This window comes from Candoia aspera, chromosome 7, assembly GCF_035149785.1.
Source record: "Candoia aspera isolate rCanAsp1 chromosome 7, rCanAsp1.hap2, whole genome shotgun sequence".
NCBI lineage: Eukaryota > Metazoa > Chordata > Lepidosauria > Squamata > Boidae > Candoia > Candoia aspera.
The window spans coordinates 32048391-32076184 of record NC_086159.1 but is presented as its reverse complement, the minus strand read 5'-3'; the positions used below and the strand labels follow the sequence as shown (position 1 = coordinate 32076184).

General features: G+C 38.7%; 1 protein-coding gene across 1 annotated transcript in view; it reads left to right on the top strand.

The window, feature by feature from the left end:
- The window catches only part of UBN2 (ubinuclein 2), a 60942-nt gene that overhangs the window by 14993 nt on the left and 18155 nt on the right, over nt 1–27794 (top strand). The window contains exons 9-14 of the mRNA XM_063308500.1: nt 680–798; nt 2398–2511; nt 3760–3903; nt 17678–17728; nt 18894–18936; nt 20128–21660. Of these exons, the coding sequence (XP_063164570.1) occupies nt 680–798; nt 2398–2511; nt 3760–3903; nt 17678–17728; nt 18894–18936; nt 20128–21660 (2004 nt within the window). The remainder of the gene's footprint in view (nt 1–679; nt 799–2397; nt 2512–3759; nt 3904–17677; nt 17729–18893; nt 18937–20127; nt 21661–27794) is intronic.

Genomic DNA, 27794 nt, shown 5'->3' with positions numbered 1-27794 from the left:
TTTAAATTTTCGGATTTCTGTGTTACATTCTTGGATCCTGTTTTTTGCAATAAAGTTAATCCCATCTTGGCTATAGAAGATAAATAATGAAAATCAACTCTTTTATATAAAATACAGGACTGTACTAGCTATATTATGATGCTTGTTATTTGTATCATTGCCATGGTCTGGATCTTTGGTCTTCTATTCCAGACCTAGCAGCCTGACCTTTAATTGACTTGCTGCCAGTACAACTGTGTTACTGGGGTGTTTTAAATTATCATTTTACTTTTTTATTCTTTATTCTGTTTTATAGATTGTAACCTATTGTAAGTGACCAAGCCATACATACTTGAAATAAAGATGTTTTGAAAAGAGCAATGTAAGCACAGCCTCTTACATTACTCCAGTTTAATTTAATTTTGTTTGCTTATCTTCTAAGATGGCTTTTCTACTGCAAACTTTCTTCTCCTTTCTCATATTAATGATTAAACTTTTTTTTTTGTTGAAATGATACACTAACTTTATTCTTAATGAATCAGTTTTTTAAAGAAATCCAACTGCTTTAGAACCAAGTTAATTCAGAAAATGAAAAACATTAAAGTTTGTTCAGGGAGAAAAGGTTAGGCAGCTTCAGAGAAGCAGTGTGTGAATCTATTATATTGCTTGTATCACTGTTTTAATGGTAGTATCTTCTCAGGATGATCGCTTGAAGGAACCATTGCAAAAATTGAAGTTGGCTATCAGCTGTGTCATGCCTGAACAACTGTTCAAATACCAGGAAGATTGCCAGGCACATAGTCAAGCCAAGAATGCCAAGTATGTACACAAATCAAACAGAGCTTTCTTTGGCTAATGTCAGCAATGGGGGGCATGGGGTTTATAAGAGCAACTGACCTCTTTTATTAGAAAATATGAAGTAACAGATGTGAGGAAATTATGCTTTGTGATTGCTGTTGCTCTGCTTACACCATATATAGATTCTGCTTTTCGTAGTACGTTAACTCTGGGAATATAGTACCGCTCTTATGAGATGGACACATCCCTTGCTCACTAAAAGATACTGAATATCTGCCCATGTATTCACTCTTGGCTTTCTTCTGACAGCTACCTTAATAACAGCAGCTCCAAAAGCTTTCTTCATGCTGTTCCTCTTGCTTGACAGGATCTATTTACCTAAATACCTATATTTTAGATTTTAGATTTATCATTTTTATTTGTTTTGTTTTTCTTTCTCCAACATTCTCTGCATGCCCAGTTAGTACTGACGTTGTAAGTGAAAATCTTTAGTACAGGTGGACATGACAGTTGCTTAATTTCTGTTAGAAAAGCTGTTGCCTGAAGTTCAGCAAACAGTGATGTTGCGACTTAAGTGGGGTCTCGTGTTGTCAGGCCTAGCCCGAGAACAACAAGGAAGCAATCCAGCCAAACTTCAGTTCTTATTTACTCACACCGTATGGACAGACCCTTGCCAGACTAAGCTAACTCTAACCTAAATGGTGGGATGCTCTAGGGGGTGGCTACTCTGAATCTCATTGTCTTCCCATAGTCCAGCTCCAGGCTGTGTTTTCTCTTGTCTTGCCCCCCTCCTTGGAATGTGCTCCCTGCTTCTTGAGAACCAGCTGTGTTACTGTAGTCCATCACACATGTATAAGAAAGGGGCTACTATTAGTGGCCACCATCTTACTTAGTCCTACAGCTAGTTGCTGGATTCATTAGTACTAGCAAATAATCCATTTGAAATGCCTCAAAGACCATTCCATTAAAATTGCCTTCTGTTAAGTTTTCAAGTTTCATTTCTGTTGCTGTCATTGTAGGGGGAGGGCCTTGTTAGTCTGTGGTGGCAACAAATCAGAAGGAGTCTGGTAGCATCTTTTCTGACCAAGGAATTTGATTAACAGGCATTTTGTTAGTCGGAAAAGGTGCTACCAGACTTCTGATGTGTTGCTGACATAAGTATTAGGTGATAGATGGTCACTGTTTTTATTTTTTGTGAAACTTAATAGGCGGATGAAGCTTCTGACAAATCTTGCACTACTTATTTAATGAGTTCTGTAAATGTGGAATTGCACCAAACCATCAAAAAGCAGATTGCTGACTTTCTTGAGTTGTTGTTTTTTCAGTTGTACAACTGACCCTTCTTCTCTCATGCAGGTATTTCATATTGGTAGTTTTCACAGTTCTTGCAGTAAACTGAATGGAAATCTGCTCGTTTCACTGTCCAAAATATGTACAGATATTCAGTGTCGTTTTAAGGAGATGGAATGCAAATACCAACTTCCTATCTAGAGTTCCAAAGCATCAATTGCAGATAAGCAACCAGCAGATATCTGAGTCTCTCTAGGAATGTAGTGATGGGGAAGTAAGCATAACTGTGTTTCTGCTCTTTACAGCACTCTGATTACTCTTTTGTTCCAGAATGCAAGCAGAAGATGAGCGAGACAAGAATGGTTCAGAGGAGGAGGATGACGAGAAACCAGGAAAGAGGATTGCAGGTCCAAGAAAAAAATTCCACTGGGATGAGACAGTGAGGTGTGATACTATATTGTTTGATAATCCACTAGAGATATTCTAAATTACCATAGCACAGTCTAATAAAACTTAACTTCAGACCTGTCAAGAAAAAGTAAACGTTTCTGAACCTTTTTTCTGAGAGCATAGTCACAAATGTAAATCTATGATAGCTAATGCATGCAGTTCTGGAGTGGAAATAAACTGCATGAAGGTATAACAGAAATGAGACTTCTAATCTTGGGTAACGTGAAGTTCTGAGAACTAGTTCGGTGTAGTGGTTAAGGCATTAGAAATTGGGAGACCATGAGTTCTAGTCCTGCTTTAAGCTCGAAAGCCAGCTGGGTGACTTTGGGTCAGTCACACTCTCTCAGCCCTAGGAAGAAGGCAATGGCAAACCATTTCTGAAAAACCTTGCCATGTAAGGTTGATAAAGCTCATCTTTTTTGCTAATTTACTGCTTCCTAGATGCTATTTCATATTCACTCGAGTTTCCCATACTTTTCACTGTATAAGGCTTTGTGTACTTGGCTGTATTGGCATTCTTGTCCCAGAATCTTTGCTTTTATTTGGATTAAGTAAAGGCTGTTTGAGTCTCTGCGCTGCTAATCCTCAGTATTTGATTTGTCTTAGCTCCTATGTGAGTGGTTATCAGAAGGGAAGTTAAAAGGAGTGTCAAAGAAATGGAAATAATTTTGCTTTGCAGACTATAGAAATCTGAAATGTGTGCGGTACTTGCTTTACATTCTCCACTGGCTCTTTTATGGATATGGAGAAGGACGAAAAGTTGAATATTGAATGTCTGATTCACTTTTGTGATGAGTTTATATTTACAAATGAAAGGAATTGTCTTTGGTGATTACTGACTATTCAAGAAATCAAGTAATTTCCAACTCACTTTCACCTTCCATCCTCAACTCCCCATTTCCTTATCTTCATTTCTTAAACCCAATTCTGTATTAAGGTAATTCTTACACAGTTTCACTTAACATATTCTCAGTTGTGTGAAATTAGTATCTGTTGATTGCAGTATTCTTGGGTAACGTAGAAATGCCTGTTTTAAGTTATAGAAAAGATAAGCTAGAGTACAAGAAACTGAAAATTCAGTTGTATTATATCATGTGGAATACGATGTAACTATGTTGGCTATTTAAAAGTTATTGTTGAATAATCTTATTTTTAAAATTTTAAAGAAAAACTGAAAGGTAAATGAGTAACTTTGACAAGTGATGCTTGTTGTACTGAAGCCTGTCAGGTTTATTTCAACAGGACTTTGCTGTGTAACCTTGTCAAGATAAAGCTGGACTGTTATGAGCTAGAGCCAAATAAAAGTCAGTCTGCAGAAGATTACCTCAAGACATTTATGGAGACAGAAGTGAAGCCTCTTTGGCCAAAAGGTTGGATGCAAGCTAGGTATGATACCCATTTAAGTTAAATATTCTTATTTAGACTTTATGAAATATGTTGAATTAAGTTTTGTCAGAATTCAAGCATATGTTATTTTTCAGATCCTGGTTATGATACATTTTCTGAAATAGTGTATATGAAATCATTCATTAGTGCTAGAGTTTCCAGGTTAGTGCCTGTAGGCCCTAGAGTAACATCTTGATGCCTATGATGCTTTTATTCATTCTTTTCTTTTCTTTTTAATCTGTTAATGCTACATTTCTGGGAAAATGCAAAGATGTTCCAGCTGATTTTCTTGAACAGCCATCAGCAAATGGAACTTGCTAATTGCATCCCATGATACATAAAACTACAAAATAATTATAAGCCATTCCTTTCTGGTAAAATCTAACAGTGAAGATGACCACTAAATACAAAGGAAACATTTTTTGTATTGCAAGGGAGGGGTTTTTGGGTGGGAGAGCAGGGAATACCTAGTTGATCAGTTTGGTATCATTTAATTGTAATAATAGATAATCCTGTCTGCAGTGGGCCTACATTTTAGGCTTTTTAAGCCATTAAGTCAAATAATCTTGCTATTGTGGCAAAATGTGACACTGAGTTGAAGCTGATTTATCCATCAAATGCAAATCATCTGGATTTATATAGCTGTTCACAACATAGGCTGTATAGGAAAGTTGTATTCCTTTTAAACCATGAGCAGAAACATTTTGGTGCCTGAAAGTTACACAACATTTTGACAAGACCAAGTGTGACAGTGGATATGGCTGGGCTCCAGGTAGTCTTCAAGGGCAACCCCAGGTAGAAAACATTGTAGTAATCCAGTCTGGAGGTAATCATGGCATAGATTACTGTTGTCAGAGTTTCCCATTCCAAAAACTACCATGCTTGGTCCTGGTATAGGCATTCATGGCCGTGGCTTCCTCTATTGATCCAGGTAGAGCCACGAATTGAGGAGAAAACCCTAGTTGTAGACCTGAGGCCTGCCCCAAGATAGTGGGGGAGCCCTCCAACTATGGTTGCTGGACAAACAGCCACTCTGATGTGATGCTGTCAATATCAATTTGTTTTGGCCTATCTAGAGACTTACAGCCTCCAAACTTCAGGTAAGGACCTATACAGCACCTCCTATTCGACTCTGAATGGAGATGTATAACTAGGTATCAACAACACATTGCTGATGCCTCCCTCACCCCAAACCAATGGATGATGTCCCCCAGAAGCTTGTGTAGGTGTGAAGCAGCATGGGGGAGAGCACCAAGACCTGCAGCATCCTATCTAAAAGAGGCCACAGTCCCAGCCACTCATTCTCCAGCACTGTTAATTGATACTGCTTACTCAGGAAGGAGAGGAACCACTGTAATACAGTGCCCTCAACTCCCATTTCCCATAGGTGGTCCAAGACACTGTCATGATCAGTGGTATCAAAAACAACTGAGAGATCTAACAGAATAAGGGCAGCTGCACTCTCACTGTCCAAGTTCTTATAGAAGTAATTGACAAAAGCAACCAGTGCCATACCTGGATCTAAATCCTAACTGAAAATGACCCAGTTGATTAGTTTCACCCAGGATTCTTTGCCCTGAATTTCCACAATTTTGTCCAAGATGTTCCATAAAAATGGAAGGTTGGAGATTAGACTGAAGCCTTCTAATATGGTGAAGTGGAGGTGGCTTCTTCAGGTACTACTCTCCCTCAAGAAGGCATTGTTTTCCATCAAAAGCACTCCAGACATCTTTTCTATCATTGCATTTTCTGGAGCTCTTTGGTAAAACAAAGGCCTCCTCTAGGATCTCTGATCAGGGAGAGGTTGTAAGACTGCATTCTTGCCTAATACCTTAGCAGTATCTATGTTCCAGATGTCTCCTAACTAGGCTTGTGGAAAAACTGCTTGCTATATTGCTGGAATGTAAGAATTAAGATGTTTCTGCTGTTCTTATTTGTCACCCTAAACTTAAAAGTTTAGTAATAGTTTAAACTTACTATTTTAATACTTGAATTCATAGCAGCTTGCTTTGCATATAGATAAGAAATTTCAGGTATGACTAGAAGTTTAAAGATAGTTGTTTTGGGTTTTTTTTTAACTGTGATCTGCAGTTTGGTGAAGTATGGCCATTTGCTGCTGCAACACAAAACACCATTCTGCTTAACTCCCAATCAGCCAGAGTAATTTATGGTGGCCTCAGAATCTGATCAATTCTCACTTAAAAATCTTATTTTATTTATTTTGGTAACCAATCAATGGAAGTACAGCTATTATATCAGTGTGGAACCTGATAAGTCACATTAAAAATAAATGCAAAAAAAAATAGAGGGCAATAGTGATATAGGAAGGACTGGGAATTTCTGCAGAACCTTTTAAAACAGTTACCTGACTTGAGACAACTTTAATTTTACTCAACTATTTTAATGTGCAATATTATTTAGAATCACAAAGAATTGCAGGAACTAACTACCCTTTTATTTCCCTCCAGTGCATGGAAAGAAAACATCTACAGTAGGAAGCCAGTCTAAACAAGTAGAGCAGGTTCTTGTTATAAATGTTTATGGTGAGGATGTATAGATTGGAACTTGAATGTTAGAATCAAAGGATACAAACAATACGAAGTACAAGGGATTCAACACCCCAAATAATTATTTTTATTAGTTCTTTTACTAGTCTAGTGCCAACATACTTGTAATGTGAATGTGTGTTCAGAGTGAACACATTTAAAGTGGCTTATCACCAAACATCTCACTTTGGTGTAGTATTATTACAAATCATGATCAATTTATGAAACTTCACACCTACTGTTTGCTTCATTGTCTTGTGCATCTCAGGAAAGTCAACCCAAATACATATACTTCAGTGTGTTAACTAAATCAGTCTTTCATACTGCCTTGATTCAGTTGTTTTTAGCTTGATAGGGACAAGCGTGACTCTATACACATGTAACCCTAACCAACCTTTTGAGGATTGGAAATAAGAGATATTGAATTAAGTTGGTTAATCAATTGTATGACTGTTGGCCAAATGTTTTATTAAAGAGTGATTAGGTAACAATAGCACAATTTTTAACCAACTATTATATTCAGCGTGGTATTTATATAATTGGCTCTTTATGAACAGTGATACTTGTGTTCAGCCTTGCAGAATTTAGGCTGAAAAGATAAATACAAGCCACAAAACTTTAGGCTAGGTAAGAAAATATAAAAAGCTTTGGGGGTGGGGTGGAATCAGAAGCTTACATATGAGAGTGTTCTAAGGTTTGGAATCTAGCTTTATAAAGAACAACAAATTATCTTTCAGTGAGTTTACAAAAGTGTAACAGTAGCTGTTATTAGGATAATAGAAACATAGTTAAACATAGCCATTTGGTTCAGTGGGTGATTGCTCCAGGGTGTATGTACTGTAACAAACCACAGTGATGCTAAAATAATGACATATGTGATATTACACAAACACTGCAGTTATGTGTTATATCACAATGTCTGATGCAAGGAGTAAGTCTTGGCATTATATGGCATCATTATTTGCTTCCCTTTGCCCCCCTCCGCCCACAGATGCCCATGCCCTGCTTAGATCCAAATAAAGTATTCCTGATAAATGATTTTATAGCTTCTGCCTGAATACATACAGCAAATGTGTACCTCTCCTTAATCCTTAATAAGCATTTTATGGCTTCTACTGTTAAGCTCCTTTCACAATAACTTTTTTTCTACCATTCAGTAGCAATCTATCTTTCTGTAACTTAAATCTGTTATTCTGTATCTTACACTCTGGAATAGAAACTAGATCTTGGTACCCTTTCGGGTACTTGCAAAGTATTATTCCTGCTTAGTCTTCTCAAAACATGAATCTTTGGAGGAATTGTGTATATCTCTTTGTACAACTTAGTTTCTAGTCTCTTAATCATCCTGTTCTGGTTTGTTTGAACATTTCTTAAAGAGTAGCATCTAGAACTGGAACATTACTTGGGTCTTACCAGTGCAGAATAAAGTAAAACTATTATTTTCTGTAACTTGTAAACCATACTTCTCCTGATACAGCCTAAAATTACATTCCCCCATCCCTCCACCTTTTTTTTTGCATTCATATCACAGTACTAACTTAAGTTCAGTTTGTAGTCAACTACTCTTGGAAGATCTTTTTGAGTGAAAAATTCTTTCTCTGTTAAATTTCATTCTATTATTTCAACCACTTTTTGTAATCTTTCAAGATCCTAGTTTTGAGACATCAATTAATTTTATAAATGTTTCCTCCATCTTTTCTTCCAAGTCATTAATAAAAACATTGAAGAGTAGAGACCTTAGGACTGAACCTTGTAGCCCACACTTCATAACTCTTGAGTTTGATGCAGCAGCAATGATGAATACTCTTTAAATTATGCATGCACTTAATAGTTATGCCAGCAATCTGACACTGAACCTATGAGTATATCATGGGGTGCTTGATGTTTCTAAAATCAATATATATTTTGTCTACAATGTTCGTAGAATCTGCTAAGGACTTTATCCAATCAAAAAATGAGGTAAGATATATCTGGCAAGATTCATTCTTGACAAAATCATGCAGACATCTGGTAATAGCCTTATTGTTTTCAAGGTGCTTGATCTCATTTGCTTTAGAATTTTCCTGGATACCATGTTTATAGTGTGTATGTGTGCACGCACATGTCTTTGAGTCAGTGGTGACTCCTGGCGACTGCCTGGACAAGTCCCTGCAGTTTTCTTGGCAATATTTCAGAATTGGTTTGTCATTGCCTTCTTCCTAGGGCTGAGAGAAAGGGACTGGCCCAAGGTCACTCAGTTGGCTTTGTGCCCAAGGCAGGACTAGAACTCACAGTCTCCCAGTTTCTAGCATGATGCCTTAACCACTACACCAAACTGGCTCTCATGGTTACACTTATTGGTCTGCTTTTGGGATCCTTCTTTACCTCCTTTTGTAAGATAGACAAAACATTTGCTTTTCTCCAGTCATCTGGCACCTCACCATTCTTCAGGATTTCTCAAAAATAGAACATAAGAGTTTGACCAAGCCCTCAACCAGTTTCTTCAGTAACCTGGAATGGGAATCATCTGGCCCTGGAAATGTCAGCTTATTTGAAATAAATAGGTATTCACCCACCCCAACCATGTAGCTATCAATTTCAAGCATCCTCTTCAGAGTTGCCAGGTAGAACACATGACTTCTTTTTGGGAGGACTGAGATGAAAAAGTACTGCCTTTGATTTATTATCTGTTACTGTTTTTGCCATTTTCATTGATTGATTGATTGATTGATTATGTGCCATCAAGTTGTTTTCAACTCCTAGCAACCACACAGATAGATTTTCTCCATGAAGATCTATCCCTTGTTCTTTCAAGTCTCTCAGTGGTGCACTCATTGCCACCATAACTGAGTCCATCCATCTTGCTGCTGGGATCATCCTCTTCTTATCTTTCCTTTCCTTCCACCTTTCCCAGTGAGCTGGGTCTTCGCATAATGTATCCAAAGTACGATAATTTGAATCTGGTCATTTGTGCCTTGAGTGAGAACTCTGGGTTATTTCTTCAGTGATCCATTGGTTTATTTTCTTGGCTGTCCACAATATTCTCAGGAGTCTTCGCCAACACCGAAGTTCAAAGGCATCAATACTCTTCCTATCCTGCTTCTTTAAAGTCCAACTTTTATTTCCATAGAGTGTCATGGCTTACATGATTCTGATCTTTGTAGATATAGATACATCACAGCATATGAATATCTTTTCCAAGGCCTTCATGGTTGCTCTACTAAGTGCTAGTCTGAGGAGTATTTCTTGACTGCTTGTTCGTTTACTGTTGATGGGTGATCCTTAAAGGCAGAAGCTATTCCCCACTTTGATATCTTCATTGTCAATTCTAAGGCTACTCTTAAGTAGACATGGGATGCTGGTAGGATCTAGATTTCAGGTAGCATGTTGATTGTGCAGTCATGTGCTTGGGACAGGGGAAGGTATTCGATTTCTTTTTCCCAAAAACTCTACAAAATCTGTGTATTTTTCTAGTAATATGAGAGGTTCCATAAGTGGAGAGGATGGGGAAAGAAGGGGAAGAGCACATTTTCTGCAAATGGTGCTGTTGAAACCTTTTGAGAGGGAAGAGAAATTGATCCTGCTCGCAGTGGATGTCTTGTTTAAGAGTTTGTAGCCAATCTTTGCCCAATACTATCAGGATGTAAAGAAGCTGTAGTATACAGTGGCAAGAATTCTGCATTATACTTTATCATGGAATTATATGTTGCAAAATGGGACCAACCCAAAGAGGTTGGCTGTCAATTGATTCCACTAGCATTGGCCTTTCTAGCAGCTGTGTAGGTAAGGCACAGTGACACACCTTAGCTTTATCTATGGAATTAGCAACTGCACCCAAGTCTAAAAGAGTTTAAAGTTGTATTTCTGGGCCTCTGTGGGTGTGAAGACTAACAGGGATGATACAATTCACATGCCTGCTGTTGGGCATCAGAACGCTTCTTAATTGTTGAGGGGGCCCTGTCAAGCTTTTGGGAGGGAGCCTGCAAAGTTACCCAGAGATGAGGCTCTGGAGTAATTCAGACATTTACTTGTGAGGTGACACACATTTCCACAAGTGTGACACTTTACAGTCAATGCAGAGTATGGAACTTTAGCAGGAGAAGCCATAGCTAGCTGTCCTAGAGCACCGTAGTAAAACCACAAAACAACAGCTCACCTTCTTTGTTTCTCTGCTGCAGACAAGGATCTCTTCACTGTTCCTATTTGCACAGGCTCCACACTGTTGGAGTTTGAGGAGCCAACAGGGCGGAGGGCAGGGGCAGAGATTAAAGTCTGTAAAAATGTCTCCCTTTATTGTACCCTTTATGCTTCAACTCTTACTGTCTGTCGATCAGCATGCAATACTGAAATTGCTCTTCTAAATTCTCTGATGTGCCCTGTCTTACTAATCCATCCCTCGGTTTATCAGAAAGTCCTTCCCAAAACTGGTCAGTCGGGGCAAAATAATTCCAATGCACATCTCTGACATACCGCTGGAAATCAACTACATACTCATGAACTTGGTGATTTCCTTGCTTCAGCTTGTAAATCTCCCAGTTTGCGGTGTCTCTTCTGGCCGCAATATCAGAAGCAGCTCTAAATCTTTGCATGAAATTCTGGTAGTTATCTAAGACTGCATCATTGCTCACAATGAGCGGAATTGCCCATCAGGCTGCTCCTTCCTTCAACAGGCTGAGAACGAAGGCTACTTTACTCCGATAGTCGGAAATTCTGCTGGTCTGTCCACCATGAATAATTCACATTGAGTAGTGAAAGTCAGGAATTGATCCTGTGCCCCTCTGAACTTCTCCGGCAGACTTCCAGGAGATCAAAGTAACAGTGGCTGTGGGGCAACTTGTGGGGCCACTCCCAGCTGAGGTAAGCCTTGTCCCAGATGCTGTGCTAGCTGTATCATGGCATTGTGCAGGTTCGTTATCTGTTTATCTAGCTGGTGTTGATGCTGCAATAATGCCTTGGCCACTTGTTCTAAAGACAGTGGGTTGCCTCAAGGATCTATTGCCAATTTCTAGGTCTTGAAGGCAAGGTCTGTTGCCTCTATGGTGAAAGACAAGATTGTTGTCAATGCTTTGAGGTAGACAAGATCAAGAAAGAGGAGCAGCAGGGGTTTCAGGAATGCTCTTTATTGTGGCAGGGTATAATAACAATCTTGAAAGCAAACAAATCTTACACCAAACAAAAGTGGGATTATTTTGAATTTCTTTCTCATGCTTTCTTCTTTTGCAAGACTGAATAATCTTTTCTAAACCTCCCCTCTCTTAACGGTTTGTTGATCCCTTCCCTTTTCCCAGGGCTGTTCACATTCCATCACATTGTTGTATCATACAGTCTCTGTAACAGTTGCTGCAAATAATTCACCTTTTCAGCCAATAGTGCAGCATTATCGCTTTGGCAAGATGGGCAGTGCAGAAATGTGAGGAATAAATAAAAAAATAATCTGCATACAGATGTGCGCACATATTTATATTATCAAACATCACAGCTCTAATATTACCACCAGCTTACTATCAAAGCATTCAATATACATTTATCCATATATATTTTCATAGTGGATGGCAAGATTGCTGGATGCAACAGCCTCATGCCAGACTCTCAGTCAATGCCAGATCTGTGTGGGTGAGCCTGCAAATGTGGTTTACATCACAGAGACCTGATTTAGTGAAGATGGAGATGTAGCCCTGTTTGAGATTTTCTTGTCAGGTTTCTAGGTGCTCTGGTAGCTTCAATATAGTAATTGGGGAGGAGGTAGAGTGATAATAGTTTGTGAAAGTTGGCAGTGACCAGAACACTTCCTCAGAGGTGGCCAGGTGTGAATGCCTGTATGTTATGTTGGGCTTTAGGGAAAAGATGGGTGCTCTTGCTGTACTAACTGCCTCAATGCCCAGTAGTGTCTCTGCCCAAGCTCCTGGATCTTTTTGGCAGTTTGGTGGTGGAATTCCCTAGGCTGCAACCTCCATTTTCTGGAGAAGAATCGGGCTTGAGAATTCATCACCTCTGTAGTGACCACAGATTTAATCCAGATCTTGGGTCCAGCACACAAATAGATGGCCACACATTAGACCTGGCGTTTACCTCAGAGCTGATACAGTGTGATCTGAATACAGTATGGAGGGCATTGTCTTTAGTCATTTACTTTAGAAAGCCTTACCACTTTCTATCTAAAAGTACATTGTCAGCTCAATTGATCTCCACAGGATTGGTGAACCAGTTAGGATAGATCACCCCAAGTGTTAATGAATTATCAGATTTTTCTGAGGGTGCTTGGAGAATTTCCCAGCAATCTTGTAATCAGCTCTGCCATGTGTCTTGTCAATCTCAGGAATATGGAAGCAATGAGGGTGTTGGATGAGATTGCCCCCAAGCAGCCTCTTCCTCACAGATTCCAGTGGGCTACTTGGTTTATTGGGGAACTGCAGGAGGTGAAGAGACACCTAGAGCAACAGTGGAAAAAAATGAAGAAATAATGTGATTCATCATAGATGCATACCTATATTGAGGAATATATTATGGTATTAAGAGTGGTGAACTGGAGCTATTTCTTCACTCTTATTGTGACTGTGGTAGCTGTGCCCAAGATTACCTTCCCCCTTCTAGGGAGAATTGGAGGGAAGTCTTTCTGCAGGCTATTGTGATTTGTTTACAGTTGTTTTGCATGTAAAATTGCTTGCATTCACTAGGAATTGGACTCCACTTGAGCAATGTGGTGAGATATTTTGAGAGCTATCTTACTATTATATCTGGGTTTCTTTGGGCTGATCACCACTCTTCCTTTCTTAGGCAAACATTTGGTGAAGGTGGTGAAGTATCAGTTACAGAGGGTCTTACAAGAACAGATTTTTCTGGACCTTTTACTGTCAGGCTTCAGGCATGGACATAGATTGGAAATGGTGTTGGTCACCCCAGTGGGTGACCTCTGTCAAGACATGGATGGAGAGAGAGTGTCCTGTTAAATTTCTCAGTGGCCTTCCTTCAGCTCTGGACTACCTATAAGAATTAGGGCTTGGAGGCACTGCTTGGCAGTGATTCCACTCTTTCCTAAGTAAACTGTTCTAGTCAGTATGCGTAGAGGAAGGATGATTGTGTATGTGATTGCTCCAGCTTTGGTTAGTGCACTAACTGCAGGTCTTTTTAGACTGGGAGACCCTGGCAATAATGACTCATGCCCTCATTACCTTGTGTATTGTTACTTTGTGTAATACACTCTAAATGGGCCTGCCTTTGAAGAAAACTTAGAAGCTTCAGCTGATCCAAATTGCAGCAGCCTGTCTGCTAACTGGAGATAGTAGAGTTAGCCATGTTACACCTGTGTTATAGTTGCTGCATCAATTGCTGGTTTGCTTCCAGATCCAGTTCAAAGTGCTGTTGGTTACCATTAAAGCTCAACATTGCTTGGCACCGAAATATTTACAGAACTATCTTTTCCAGCTAGATTTGGTCCACCTCATGAATTTCCTGAGAGAGGATGTGCTGAGGATTTCTACCTTGTGTGAAGTGAACAGGGCGGGAGTCCATTGATGTTCCTTCTCAATTGCTCCTTCCTCACAGCTTCCTCCCTTTCAAAAAGTTGTTGAGGATCTTTTTCTTCTACAGAGCATTATGTGCTGATGGTGTGAGGGCTGCCTAATTAGATATCATATTGTTGTGTTTTTAATTGTATTGTTTATTCTGTTGGATTTTAACAGCTGTGAGTCTATGAAGTAGATGGTATTTGTATAAATAAATAAAGTCAGTATATTAATGTCACCCAGCCCCAAAATTCTGATAACTGCCTCCAGCAGCTTCATATATAGTTGTATGCAAAAGTTTAGGCATCCCTGATCAAAGAGTCCCCCTTTTGGGGGGAGATGGGCGGTGATATAAATTTGAACAATAAATACATACATACATACATACATACATACATACATACATACATAAATTCTGTTCTGTTCTGTTCTGTTCTGTTCTGTTCTGTTCTGTTCTATTCTATTCTATTCTATTCTATTCTATTCTATTCTATTCTATTCTATTCTATTCTATTCTATTCTATTCTATTCTATTCTATTCTTGCTTTTGGATATTTTCCCCCTTGCATGTATTACTTACTTGAGATTTCTGCACAGATTTTCAGTAACCCTCAAGTATGAGGACTGTCAAAGCCATCTCTCTCTCTCTCTCTCTCTCTCTCTCTCTCTCTCTCTCTCTCTCTCTCTCTCTCTCGTTCTTTCTCCTCATGGTTGAGGTATGTTTCAGATCATTGTCTTGAAATATCCAGCCTCTTTTTGGCTTTGGTTTCTTCACTGATAGTGGGAATCTGTAAACAACTGCACATAAATAGTAAGTGTGTAATTTCAGATTTGCAGAAAGTTTTGTTTAATTTTCTACCATATAGAAGTTGTGTCAACTTCATTGAAACATACAGTTTGACAGGGGACCTAAAAGTTTATATACAACTGTAGATCTGATAGCACTGGAACAAAATAGTGTCCTGTTTCAGAGTGAGAATATACAAACTGCCTTCATTTACAAATACAAGTACATGTATGCATCAGAAATATATACAAGAGAGCAGGATCTTGCCTGAGAGCCAGACGATAGAAAGTTCAGTCCAGAGTCAAAACTGAACATGAATTCAGAAACACAAACAGTCTATGCCAGGGAGGTTAGTCAGCCAATTCAGGTCAAGGAGCTGAGATTCACGAGGCAGATCTGGAGCCAAGGACATAGAAAAGCAGATCCAAGGTTGGTGAGTTCCCAACAAAGAGGCCAACCACTGGTGGTTGCTCTTCATTGACCCAGATGCAAGTGTGGCTCAGTTATGGGCATTTGTGACTTTGCTTCTAAAGGAGTTCCCTTGCTCAGCTTCCAACATGTCCTACTCAAACAGACTGCCTGCCAAGTCAGCCTCAGTTGACTGCTTGCCAACTCCTGAGGCTGACAACCTGTTGAATCAGGTCCCACAGTCTCTGACTCCTCTGAGATTCTACAAAACTGAAAAAGGTAATCATGGCTCTGGTCCATTCTGTTTCTCTATTGATCTACAGGCATCATTCAAGGCATCATTCCCCCCTTACCAGTGTGTGGACTTATCAATTTGGTTTGTCCTTTAAGCCCTGTCAAATTTGATGGATTCCTAAATGCTCTGGGAGGATTTTCCAGAACCCAGAGCTGCCAATCCTGGGGCTTCAACAACTTCACCCAGCGATGGCCTGAATATGACAACAGGGAACTATAACTTCCCTAATAGCTCTCTTGACCCAAAGCAAAAACTAAAGTGAGGGTGTGCCCTATTGACTAAATGACAGTTTGGGATAGACTCATGGCTGCCATGGAGGCCATGAAATTCTGAGCTGACCATATTAGGAGAGTCTTACCATGAATGCTAAATCCCTTGGGACCTTCAGATGTGCTGAAAAAATGACAATTCTCAATTGTGTGTATTGGATTAGGATTATAATAATATAGACTGCACTTTCTAGTTATACGAGTGATATAAAGGAAAATAAATACAAAAGCAGTATATCAAGGAACAGAATTAAATTATGCTATTCATAGTAGATTCTTCAAAACTGTTCTTTACATCCAAGGGCTGATTTATTAAACAACATGCCTAATACTTCAAAAAATAATGGTAATTTTTGTGACTATCCATTATATACTGAAAATGAGAGAAAACTGTGTACTACTGATTAGAGTTAGGTGATACAATGGTAAATTAAGATTTTGAAGATGATAATGTTATTTAACCACCAAGAGTGAAGCATTGGTCACCTGTTCATTACTTCAGTCCTAGGGCTGGTGTCATTAGACCTTCTATCAGCATGCATGTTCCTTAAAGCTAGTTGCTACTTGTGATTCAGTTCTTCTTTGGGGGAAAATAAATATATGTCATATATGGTACCTCATACTATTTTGCTGTAATACGAACAAGAGACAGTGTGAAGCTGCTGTCCAGTATAAATTCACATCTGCCCTTCTATGGCAGTTTAGGCATTCGCGTCCCAGGAGCTAATTACAAACCATGGTTAAATGTTACTATTTTGCCATACCTACTTTTGGGGAGATTCTGCAATACTTAAATTTATATTAATTAAAACCAGGGATATTTAATTAATGATATTCCAGGCCAGTGCTTTTCAAATGAGTTGTTCAAGTGGGTAGCATACAAATAATTGTAAATAAATAAAATAATAAATAAACTTGTGGTGTATGTACTACTGTTGCTATTCAGACAAAGACTTAGTGGGATGCTCTTCTGCTTTTTAAACAGAAGAGACCTTTACAGAACAAAAGATACTTTACCGTGATGAATATTTTTCAAAGAATGATCTTGATTGGACACTTACAGTGTTGGCCTTCATAGGAATGTTGCAGTGACAAGCATGATTTCTGGGGTCACTCCAAAAATTGCAAAAACTGATTGGACAAGTTATACACTCCATTATTCAACATGAAATGCTTGAGTTGTTTGATATTTGACTCACTGCAGCTGAATAGTCAAAGTACTTTGTGAGGAGATGGGTGCTAATATCATCTGCTACTCATAATTTTCAAACAGAGGAGAAATTAAGTATTTCTTGGTTGAAAAGATATTAAGCTAGCGGGATTGTTCAATAATATTGAATGGATCTCAAAGTAACATGCAAGGCAGACATATTTGGGCTCTTAAATGAGTTGAATTGTGAGATGTATTAACTTCATCCTTCCACCATGCAACTAGAGTAGAGACTTTCAAAAATGTCAGATCTGTGGAAGAAGATCCACTAACCTTGGATCAGATCTGTGTTATTGAAGGAATATTTGATATGATCATTTTTTGCAGATATAAAAAGGTTTTACTGTTTGTGATTTACTAGTTATATCACAGTTTAATTTTTATTGATAGTTGAGATTGGATTTTATATAACTGAGCTTCACAGAATCTTTGAGATGACATGCAGATGTGGTAAATTAATAAAGACAAATTTAACAATTTTTATATTGCAGACTGAGATCATCTGATTTAATTATTGTTTGTCATCTGTAGATGATCCTTCATGAAGGTATTTTTGAGTGATTGATTTTATGGTTGGCTTGGTGCAGCCACCTGCTGTGGCTCTATATTGAGATGTGCTATGCAAATTATAATTTTTGAGTATATTTGTCTTCAGCCACCTTCTTGTGCCAAGCAGGTGTATGCATAAATAAGTGAATTCATAGTATGACCAGTGGGAAATAATTGATACATTTTGATCAATTACAATTATTTCCTCTCTACCTGTCTACCTCTACAGGATGCTCTTTAAAGAAAGCCGAAGTGTTCATAATCATCTCACATCTGCTCCGTGAGTATACCATCAGTATATGTACTTTCCTTGTTTATCTACTGTTCTCTAATCATGACTGTCTTAAAATTTCATAATTTATGTTTATTACAATGGTTATTATTGTTGACATTTGTTTCTGTTGGTAATAGAAATTCAGAATTCATTATATTATGGCTTATTCTTGACATTTCTAAAGACTATGAATTTTGCATAGTTCAAACAAAGTATGCAATAAATTTTCTTAAATGAAGTTATTATATGAAATTGTGCTTTAATATGAAAACAACTTCTGGAGCAAGAGGTAGTTAGCTAATCATTTTATATTAGGAACTTGAGGTCAGACTAACGTCTCATTATAGAAATAATGGGGTATTACAGTGTGGTATTACTGAAATCTAAAGAGGTTGTTTGTTAGAAATTGATACATTTAAATTGCTCATTCTTTATTCTGAGATCACTCCTGTATCTCAGTTTATAAAGGATTTGATTGAAACATATCATTACTATTGATATTTTTCATTTTTAAAACCATAAATACCCCCTTGTCAGAATCCCAAACACTATAATATAATATATTTCAAACCAGCTTGTTTCCTGATATTTATGCATATGTTTACTCCTCGTTATATATTGGGGAGCGGGGTGTTGCTGTAGAGTTGGTTTACTCATTGAAAAACAGACATATAAAAGTTCTCCACTCTAGTCTTTTGTGGTTTGCTCTTCTTCATGTCATAGTTACTCAAAATCCAGCAAAATTTTCTTTCTGTGGAAGACTTAGCTTGCCTATTTGGATATTCCCAATGATCTCATCCATACTGTGGAATAACTTTCTAGGGAAAGGCCATTAATCTCAAGTGCATGTACTGTTTTACCTGAGGATTGTTTTACCTTGTTTTCAGAAGCATTTCTAATTATTCTGGCTGTAATCTGGTATCGGATGATTTCTTAAATATTCAGAAATGCTTGTTTCAAAGTGTCACCACTTCTGCAATAGTCAGAGTGATCTGCTAAAAATCCTGAATTTAAATAAGTTGTTCTCACTGTACATACTCTTTCAATGTGCGTATTCAAGATTTAGTTAGCCTTCTATCTAGAAGTGAAATTCTAGACAGTAAATTTTCAGTTGGACCTAGTATTTGAATAAAAATTATAGACATAATTAGATTTGTGCTGTCCTGTTTAGGGCAAAGAAGAAGGTGATTCTGGCACCTAAACCCAAAGGAAAGGTAAGTAATGAATTACAGATAAGTGAAGAAATAATTTGTGGGAGCTGCAAACTGGGATATAAATTATTTAAATAAATAATAAATGTTAGAATTATTAGTTACAATATTTGATGCAATGAACACCATTGCAATGTGGTATTCAAAAATAAGCAACTATGTCCTGCTTAAAACTGTATAGAATAAATACAGTTTAATAAACTGTAAGAATAATAAAACTTTAAGAATGAAGCAATAAAATTAGGGAAAATCTATACTCAAGTAATAATATGGGCAAAGTAATGTCATGAACATTCTGGAAATAGGTGCTGATTTTTAAGTGGAGTGATCGTTAGAATAGTTTTATTTATCTAGTGCCCAAATTCATATGATGGTAGCATCTTTGTGTTTTTAAAAGATGGGCCTAAAAACACAAACCTGCTACCATCATATGGATTTGTGCAATCTAAGGTAGATAGATAGGGCATGTGATTTAAAGAGTCAAAGGGACATATAGTAGGTTCCAAGCCATTTCCCCACTACTAGTTTTCCCCTGGTGCTGCACCACCAGTCACCTCTATTCCAATTATATTAATTTTGCATATCTCTTCCTAGTTGGTGAAAAAACATTTTAGAGGATGAACTGTGGGATTAAGACTGAACAGAGGCTTTAGAACTGAGATGGATGATCTGTAGCCCTCTGGACTACAATTCCTAATACGCTTCACCTTTGGCCATAGTGGTGCTGGGGCTGCTGGGAACTGTAGTTTAGCATCATGTGGCAAGTCATAGGTTTTTCTTTTCTGTTTCACACTTATACCACTTTAAATTGTACCCCCCTCTATTTAGAATATTAGGCATGCCTAAAGTATAGTATCATGCTTGTTGCTATTTGCATGCCATTTGGTCTTTAATTTTATACCTTTTATGCTATTTTATTTTAACGGATATTCCGTGTAAGTAATATGAAAAGTATATCTTTAAAATACAAACTGTGGACCATCATTATCATTAACACTGAAATAAAATCTGCTCACTCTGATCAAGCCAAATACTTGCTCAGTGAGAAACAGAATTTATTTTAGAATATATTCTGCTCTTTTTTTTCTCTTCTCCCCACAGAAGGATACTTTGCTATGTAAAGTGCTGTTTCTTACCATTACATTTTGGTTTTCTTGAAACCAAATCATTTTCTCACTTTGTTCTTCACACTAGGACTCTAGCCCAAAGAAGGAGCAGCGAGCATGTCCCCCTTTTGCTTCAGCTTGTGTTCCTGCTTCAAGTACTAATGCGCCTATCAATGCGGTAACCAGTTGTATTCCAGCTCCAGAGACAATCTGCCTGGATGACTCATTGGATGAAGATCTGTCATTTAATCCACCTTCATTGGATTCTGTTTCTGATGCTCTGGCTGCTATTAATAATGGGATCAAGAGTTCTTCTATTGTGTCCCCTGTAGACACTTCTGCTTCAAGACCTCGGGCAGGGCTAAGAGAAGAGAAGCTAGCAAGCATAATGAGCAAATTACCTCTGTCATCCTCAAAAAAAATAGAAGCTGTTCAAACACAACATTCATCAAGTCTTATAGCTGGGCACTCAGGACCAGTACCAAAGAAATCCCAGGATTTGCTTCAGACTGGTATCTCTTCAGGCCTTATTGCTGGATCCTCAATTCAGAATCCCAAGGTTTCCTTGGAACCATTGCCAGCCAAGCTTCTGCAGCAAGGGTTACAGAGGTCAAGTCAAATACAAGCTGCTTCCTCTTCCCAGACCCATATTTCTTCTTCCTGTAAAGGGCAAGCTACAGCTTCTCCTGCTTCACAAAGGCCAAAGGATACAGTTGTGCTTGTAACCTCCTCAGAAGTCCAAAGCTGTGGCTCCTCAACAGTACAAGTAGGAAAAGTTCACCAGCAGTCCACTGCCCAACAAAAATATGTGTCTCCTCTACAAGTAACTATTAGTAAATCTCAAACCAATCCTGTGGTAAAATTAAGTAGCAATCCCAAACTTTCCTGTTCTTCCCCAGTAACCAAGACTTCAGATAAACCAGTAGTATACCGCCTTCCTTTGTCTAATGCCACCTCTGGGAGTTCCCAAATGGTTCACCCACTTGTGTCTCGGACAACATCCAGCACCTCTACCTCTAGTAATTATTTGGCCAAGGCCATGGTATCACAAGTTTCTGCCCAGGGTTTCAAGCCTCCTTTCTCCATGGTTCCCTCTCCTAAACCTGCTGCCTCTCCTAAACCCTCAGCATCCAAGCCTTCTGTAACATCCAAACCTACTGCATCTCTTAAATTGCCCTCATCTAAGTCCACCTCTACAACCAAGCCCATATCATCTCCCAGTTCTTCCAGTCCAAGTACACTAGTATCCCAGAACAGTCACTCCAACAACAGCAATTCCCTTCATAAACAGTCCAGTGGAGTAAGTGTCAGCAGACAATCTCCCACAATTAATTTACTTTCCTCTAACCGAACCTCAGGCCTTCAACCAGCAAAGAATCCTCAGCCCCCTTCTAAATTATCCAATTCCTCTGCTTCTGGAACTGCTGGCAAAAATAACTTGAGTGGAGTTGGATTGAATGTACCTATCAATAGGGGCAGCAGCTTAAATTCAAGTGGGGCTAGTAGGACTAATCTCTCTGGAGCAGCAGGAAGTGGAGCACAGGGTGCTACTAAACAATTATCAACTCCACATAGACCATCTTCTGCCTCAGGGTCTACAGTTATACCAGCCAGTGTACAGGTATGTGCTGAATGTGAAACTGAAATTCAGATATAATAACATAGGGCCTATTAAATTGTGAATTGTAGTAATGAGTGCAAATATGTGTGGACTTAGAAATAAGTCCACTCATTTTAATGGGATTTACTCCAAGGAAAACATTGAATCCTAAATGTCTGTTGTGATGCAGTTACACATTTAACTATAGATTATTAGACAAGTTATAATGGCCAGGTTCACACATAACAGTAGCCCATAATGAATGGGTTTTCATATAACACTACGGCAAAAACAAACAACGCTAGGGCTTATTCTTAAATACAAATTAGGGCTGTATTTGCCAATAGGAGTTCTTATAGCTACTAGAAGACAGAATTTATAATAATTAACATTCTTTGTAGCATCTAATGATAACTGACACTCTATGATTTAATATATGAAGACTAAAATATATTTCTAGTATGTTAATTTGTATCTTAAGACTTTTTTAATATGACTGTTATAAACATCATGCAGAGTAAATTACTAGAAAAGCAAAAATTTTGAATGCAATGATTTAGATGGATGAACTACTGTGTTTACCAGAATAACCCAAACGCTTTGAAAATTACAACTGCTTGAGAAGTGTTGTTTGCCTGGTGAACCTATCCCTTTTTGTAATGCTTAAGCTGGGCTTAGCTCTCTTCTTTCCTTCCCTATCCAGTTATCACTTCCCCTTGCCTCATCTCTATCCAGTTTCCTTATCTCTACTTCACTTTCATTCATTTCCTTGTCTAGCTGCCCCTCCACTTTAACCTATCTTTTTTCCATCCCCCCCCCTTTTTGTTTTTGTTTTTGGAGGATAGATAAAGGATTGTACAGGTTCTTTTTTGTTTGAGTGTAATAGTGGCGTGTGTGTGTAAATAGGGTATCTTATTTAATAGATGGTTTTAAGTAACTAAAAGTAAAAACAGTCTTGAGTCAAACTTGACTCAGTGATGATTACATGGACACATCCATGCAACTTTTTTGGCAACACTATGGAAATGGTTTACCACTGCCTTCTAGGATTTTTTAAAAAAACTTTCTAATGTAGTTTAGAGGTTTAGAAGTGTTTGTGGTATTTCATCCAAACACTAACCAGGGCCATTACTGTTTAGTTTCCAAGCCCAGCTAAAACTAGGTGCTTGGATTTTTAATTAGTAGCTATTAATTCAGTGTGGGCTTTTTGTTTTTTGTCTTCTCCCTTTTTTTTTTTTTTTTTTGGTATTGCAGCTTCTGGCAGATATATGTACATACATACACACATAGAGGTCCATATGCAAATCAGTGTATATGCATACATGCACATATACACATACAGACCTACATCCACGTGCACACACACAGTAACAGCTAGAAGGAGATATGGTTGACTGAAATAAATTGAACAACTATCCATAATTTTAGCATATAACTGTTTTTTATTTGTATTTGTATTTTTGTTTCTCTATATTTAGTTAAGAGTACAGGTACAGCAAGTAGTAGTCTTCTATTTCATAATGCCCAGGAACAGAGAATAAAAAAGTGCATGTAGGAATAGTTGTTACTGGCAGGTTTCCTTATTACCTCTGCTGGAAGAGACACTGAATGAAGGCTTTTGGCATTTCTAGCTTGAAAAGCACAATTTCTGTAGAAGAGGAGTGGGTGGAAGAAATGGTTATTTCCTGATGATCTTTGACTGGATCCTCACCAGTGGGCTGCTTTTCTTTAAATATAAAAGAACATCCTTTTTCAGATCACATAAAATGTTATACTCAGTTGACTAACAGTTCCTAAAGTAAGCACATAATGCTGAGTAACATTTAGCATATTTACTGTCAGGCTTTACACCAGGACAGAGCAATAAATCTCAGCTCTCCAGACACTTAAACCTTTATTTAGCAATTGGCTAAACTTGGCGGAAGACTCTCAGATATGACTCAGCTAAAGTAGAATCTTTATTGTGAACAAGAATGAAACCTTGTGCTGTATACAGTATAAAAATGATTTCTCCTCTGCAGCGCAAAAAAGTCAAAGCCTATATATAGGTATGTACTCTAGAGTTTAAACTCTATAGTTTTTTTCTTCCTGCCCTTCTGAGTTCATGGATAATTGGACGTAGCTGAAGTATGTTTGTGTAATAGCTGTCTCTCTTTTTCTGAATCTTGAATTGCCAAATTCCACACCTCCTCTCTATTTTCTTCTTCCTCTTCCCCTCTGAAGTTAAAAGTGTCAGGTGCTTCTCCCTTTCCCTTCTCTTGGTCATGAGTGGCTGGAAGGCATTGTCCCTATCTCATAATACCATTTCTTCATCAGTTGAAACGTATGAGATCTCTCATCCCTCCTTCCATACTGACTGAGTTTAGCTAGAAGGGAAGTAGAATTTCCATTTCTTCTTTGGTTGCAGTTCTCAAGATCCCCCCTTTTAGATGCTTGTATCCTCCCCCCAGCTCAGCTGAACATCTCAGCTTGTCACATACTGACTGCTTATTTATGACTGGTTTCTTAAAAAAAGACTCACAACTTGGCTAAAGTAGCTACTTCATTGCAGACTAGATTGAAGGTATCCAAACACTTTCTCTGTCCAGGATTTAAGTACTAAGCTTTCTCTTTCTACTTCTTATAGTCAAAGAAGATATTTCCTTACTCTCTTCAAGGTCATGGGAGGACAGAAGGCATGTGTTGACACAAAGGAGAACTTTGTGTTTAAGGTGTTGGGCTGGCACTGAGGAGACCCAGGTTCTAATCTATCCTTTGCTGTGGAAGTTCCCTTGATGACTTTGGGTACAGTTCTCCCAATTCCCCAAAAAAGAGAAGGGGAGAACAAGGGATTCCCTGAAGGTCATCTATCCAAGCCTGCACGTATGGGTCCTGATTTTGCTGAGTATGAATTTGATTAGTTAAGGAAAGACTTTCTGTTCTGGCCTTAGGACTTTGAGACTTAGGACTAGCTAGATGTCAAGGAAGGGGCACTGAAGTTTTCTGGGTGGAGAATGGGGGTTGGAGTAGCTTACATGATAAAGTAGTCCAACACTGGCAGTTCACATTTTACATTTTTCTAGCTTAGCAGAGAGGCTGTATTTATGAAGCACTGAAGAGCTGCTTGAACTTGATCAGTGTAGAGAGCAGGATTCTCCAAGTAAATCAATCTTCTAGATGCAGAATCAAAACTTTTCCTAAAAAATCATGAGAAATATGATTAATAATTTGCACAAAGATCAGTGGGGCATTAACCAGTCTGAAGTCCACTGTTGTATATTCAAATTTCTCATACAGTTAAATATTCATGACCTTCTTTCATGCAAATCAGATTGTAAGCCCCTCTCAGTTTTATGTTGTTAAAAAGAAAGGTTTTTTTTAGCTATACCAAGAGTTAAGAAATGAGGTAAAGAGGGTAGCAACCCCAAATTGTTACTGAGTTAAAGAATCAGTAGTTATGGACTACATATCCTTCCTGACAGAAAAGATTAGATTATTCGTCGGCTAGGGAGAGGAGAAGATAAAGCCACTAGTTAGTGTGGCGATTGCTGTCGTGGGAAAACTGCCATTCTATAAGTGTAAGCACATTTCCAACGCTCCTCCTTTGGAAAGTTTCCACTAGGGTGAAAGCACAAAAGGAGGAGACTCTAGCTTATAACCATAGTGGGAGTAGAGCACTGTGGGAGAAAGGTTCAGGTGAGAGCTAATGGGTGGTGAGTGGAAGTGTAGGGTGAATGAGCAAGAGTAGGATTTTGACTACAGATGACCACTCCCTTTTTTGTGTGTGGTTGGTGGGCTTCTACCTTTGGAACTAAACAAGCAATGAAAAGGATTTATAGCATGCCCCCAAGCAGGGCACAATCCAACCACAGTAAAAATTATTAAATAAAAAGTATCAACAGTCAAAACTACACAAAAACAATACAATCCATATTTACTTACTTATTTACTTTAGATACATAATACTTACACAGCTATAAAATCCTAAATCTATAAACCTGGTATCCCTGCTGTCTTACTTGCCTAGTGGGATTGACAAAAAAAAAAAGCCTAACTGTACCAACCATGATTGTCAACATCTGTTCACAACTGCTTTTACCAATTTATCTATTTTATAAGTAAGTTTTCAAAAACTTCTTTAAAATGTTAGTGGAGGCAATAAGGGATCAAGGAATTTTATGTGCAGGGGAACTAAATTTCACAGGAATGAGCTACTTCACGGGGAGGCTGGGCACTGCCCATTAATTGGGGGGGGGCACAATTTGTCCCCACCAAGTACCTCTTCCTCCTTCCTGGGTCCTGATGGCAGGACTGCTGATAACCTTGCTATCTAACTATTGCTAATAAATGCCGGGCCAGTTTGCAATAAGTCCACATCCATTTATGGTAGACCAGAAACCTTGCTGAGTGCAGATGAGAATATTGCCCAGGCCAAAAGCTGCCCTCCCAGGTTTTGGATACTACAGCAGCTGTGATACAAGGTCATTGTCAGCCCAATAAGATAAACCAGACAGAAACCAATGCCATATAAGTCAGGACTACTTTATTGTAACAGCTATAGTTACAGAATCTTGCAAGTCTCAGTGTGCTTCCCCCTTCCTCACTTTATCTTCATATGAACTAGGAAGGGTGTTGTCTGGGATAATTTCTTATGTTACTTTCTTGGCCTGGGCTCATACCCCTCTTATCTGACCATTGCTTGGTAGCAGCTCTTTATCCTGTCCTTCAAGGCCATTCCCTATTCCCCCTATAGTCATGGAGGGGATATGTTAGTGATTTTTGTGAGACCTGCAAATAATTGGATTTAAGCTTGCATGTTCAGTTTGGGCTGGGGGACAGGCTAGGGCTGCCGGTGGTATACAGCCTATCATGTGGCCTAACAATAGCCCAAGCTTTTCGAGCTCATATCTGAGCTGGTACTAGATTCTTCCAGACTTATATTGCTGGGTGACTTCAGTCCCAATGCATTGGAGGTTGGCTCCAGTTCTGTTCGGGATTTCATAGTCTCCATGGTGATAATGGGCTTCTTTCAGGTGATCTCTGCCACAACATATCTAAGTGACCACATGTTAGACCTTGTATATAGTGATGTGATCTGAAGATGGAGGACACTGTTACCATTCCTTTGCATGGTTGGATCACTTACTGGTGCACATGCATATTGTTGACATACTTGATCTCTACAGGAGCAGAGCAGAACTGAATAAAATGATCTAACCTAGATGGATCCTAATAGCTTTGTGAAATGATTGGGTATTTCCCAGCAATCAAGCAGACAGTCCCACTATGCTATTAGTCATCCTGTGGAATTTGCAGATGACAAGGATATCAGACAAGATTGTCTCCAAGTGGTATCCTCAGATCCCCGCCACTTTGGGTTCTGTAAAGTTCAGGGAAGTAAAGCAGCTGAAGAGACATCTAAAAGATGCTGGAAAACATAGAATGAATGTGATGAAACATAGTTGCATATCTATGCTTGGGAATATACTGAGGTGATACGAGTGGCAAAGAGCGCTCATTTCTCTGTTCTTTCTGTATAGGCTTTTGTCCACCAGTCCTGTTCTAAATGACCTGTACCGTTTTGGGTACTGGGAGAGATTATCCTGTTGCCCATTGTGAAATGACTTCTTTTGGGATTTGGGATTCTTTTGAGCTTAACTGAATTAAAGAAGAGCATAGACTTTTCCATAGCATGGATCATGTCTTGCCTGACTCCATGTAGCAAGGTTGTTAATGCCTCTTTCAGGGAGGGGTTAGTGCCTTCAGCCTTGATGGAGGCAATGGTTGTTCCCTCCGGAACAGTACATCTCTCAATTCAGACATTTTGGGCAACTTCCCTCACCTTCCATTTGGGGGAAGTAGTTGGAGAAGGTAATGGGGCTTTACCTACATAGGATCCTAGAGGAAATTGAATATCTGGACACCTTCCAGATAATTGATTCCTGTTTCTGCTCAGGAGTTCATGCCTGGGCAGAAAGAGCAATGGTTATTCTGGCTAATTCCCTGTGTCGAGACCTGGTATCTTTTTGAACCACCTGTGAGGGTTGGGTGTGGAGAGAACTGTTTTGCAGTAGTTCTACTACATTCTAAGTGGGCAGTTCAAGTCAGTGTGCCCTAACTCCTCTAGGAATGAACACACAAGGTTCACTGGGCTCTTTGCCTAAGGTGGGAATAGA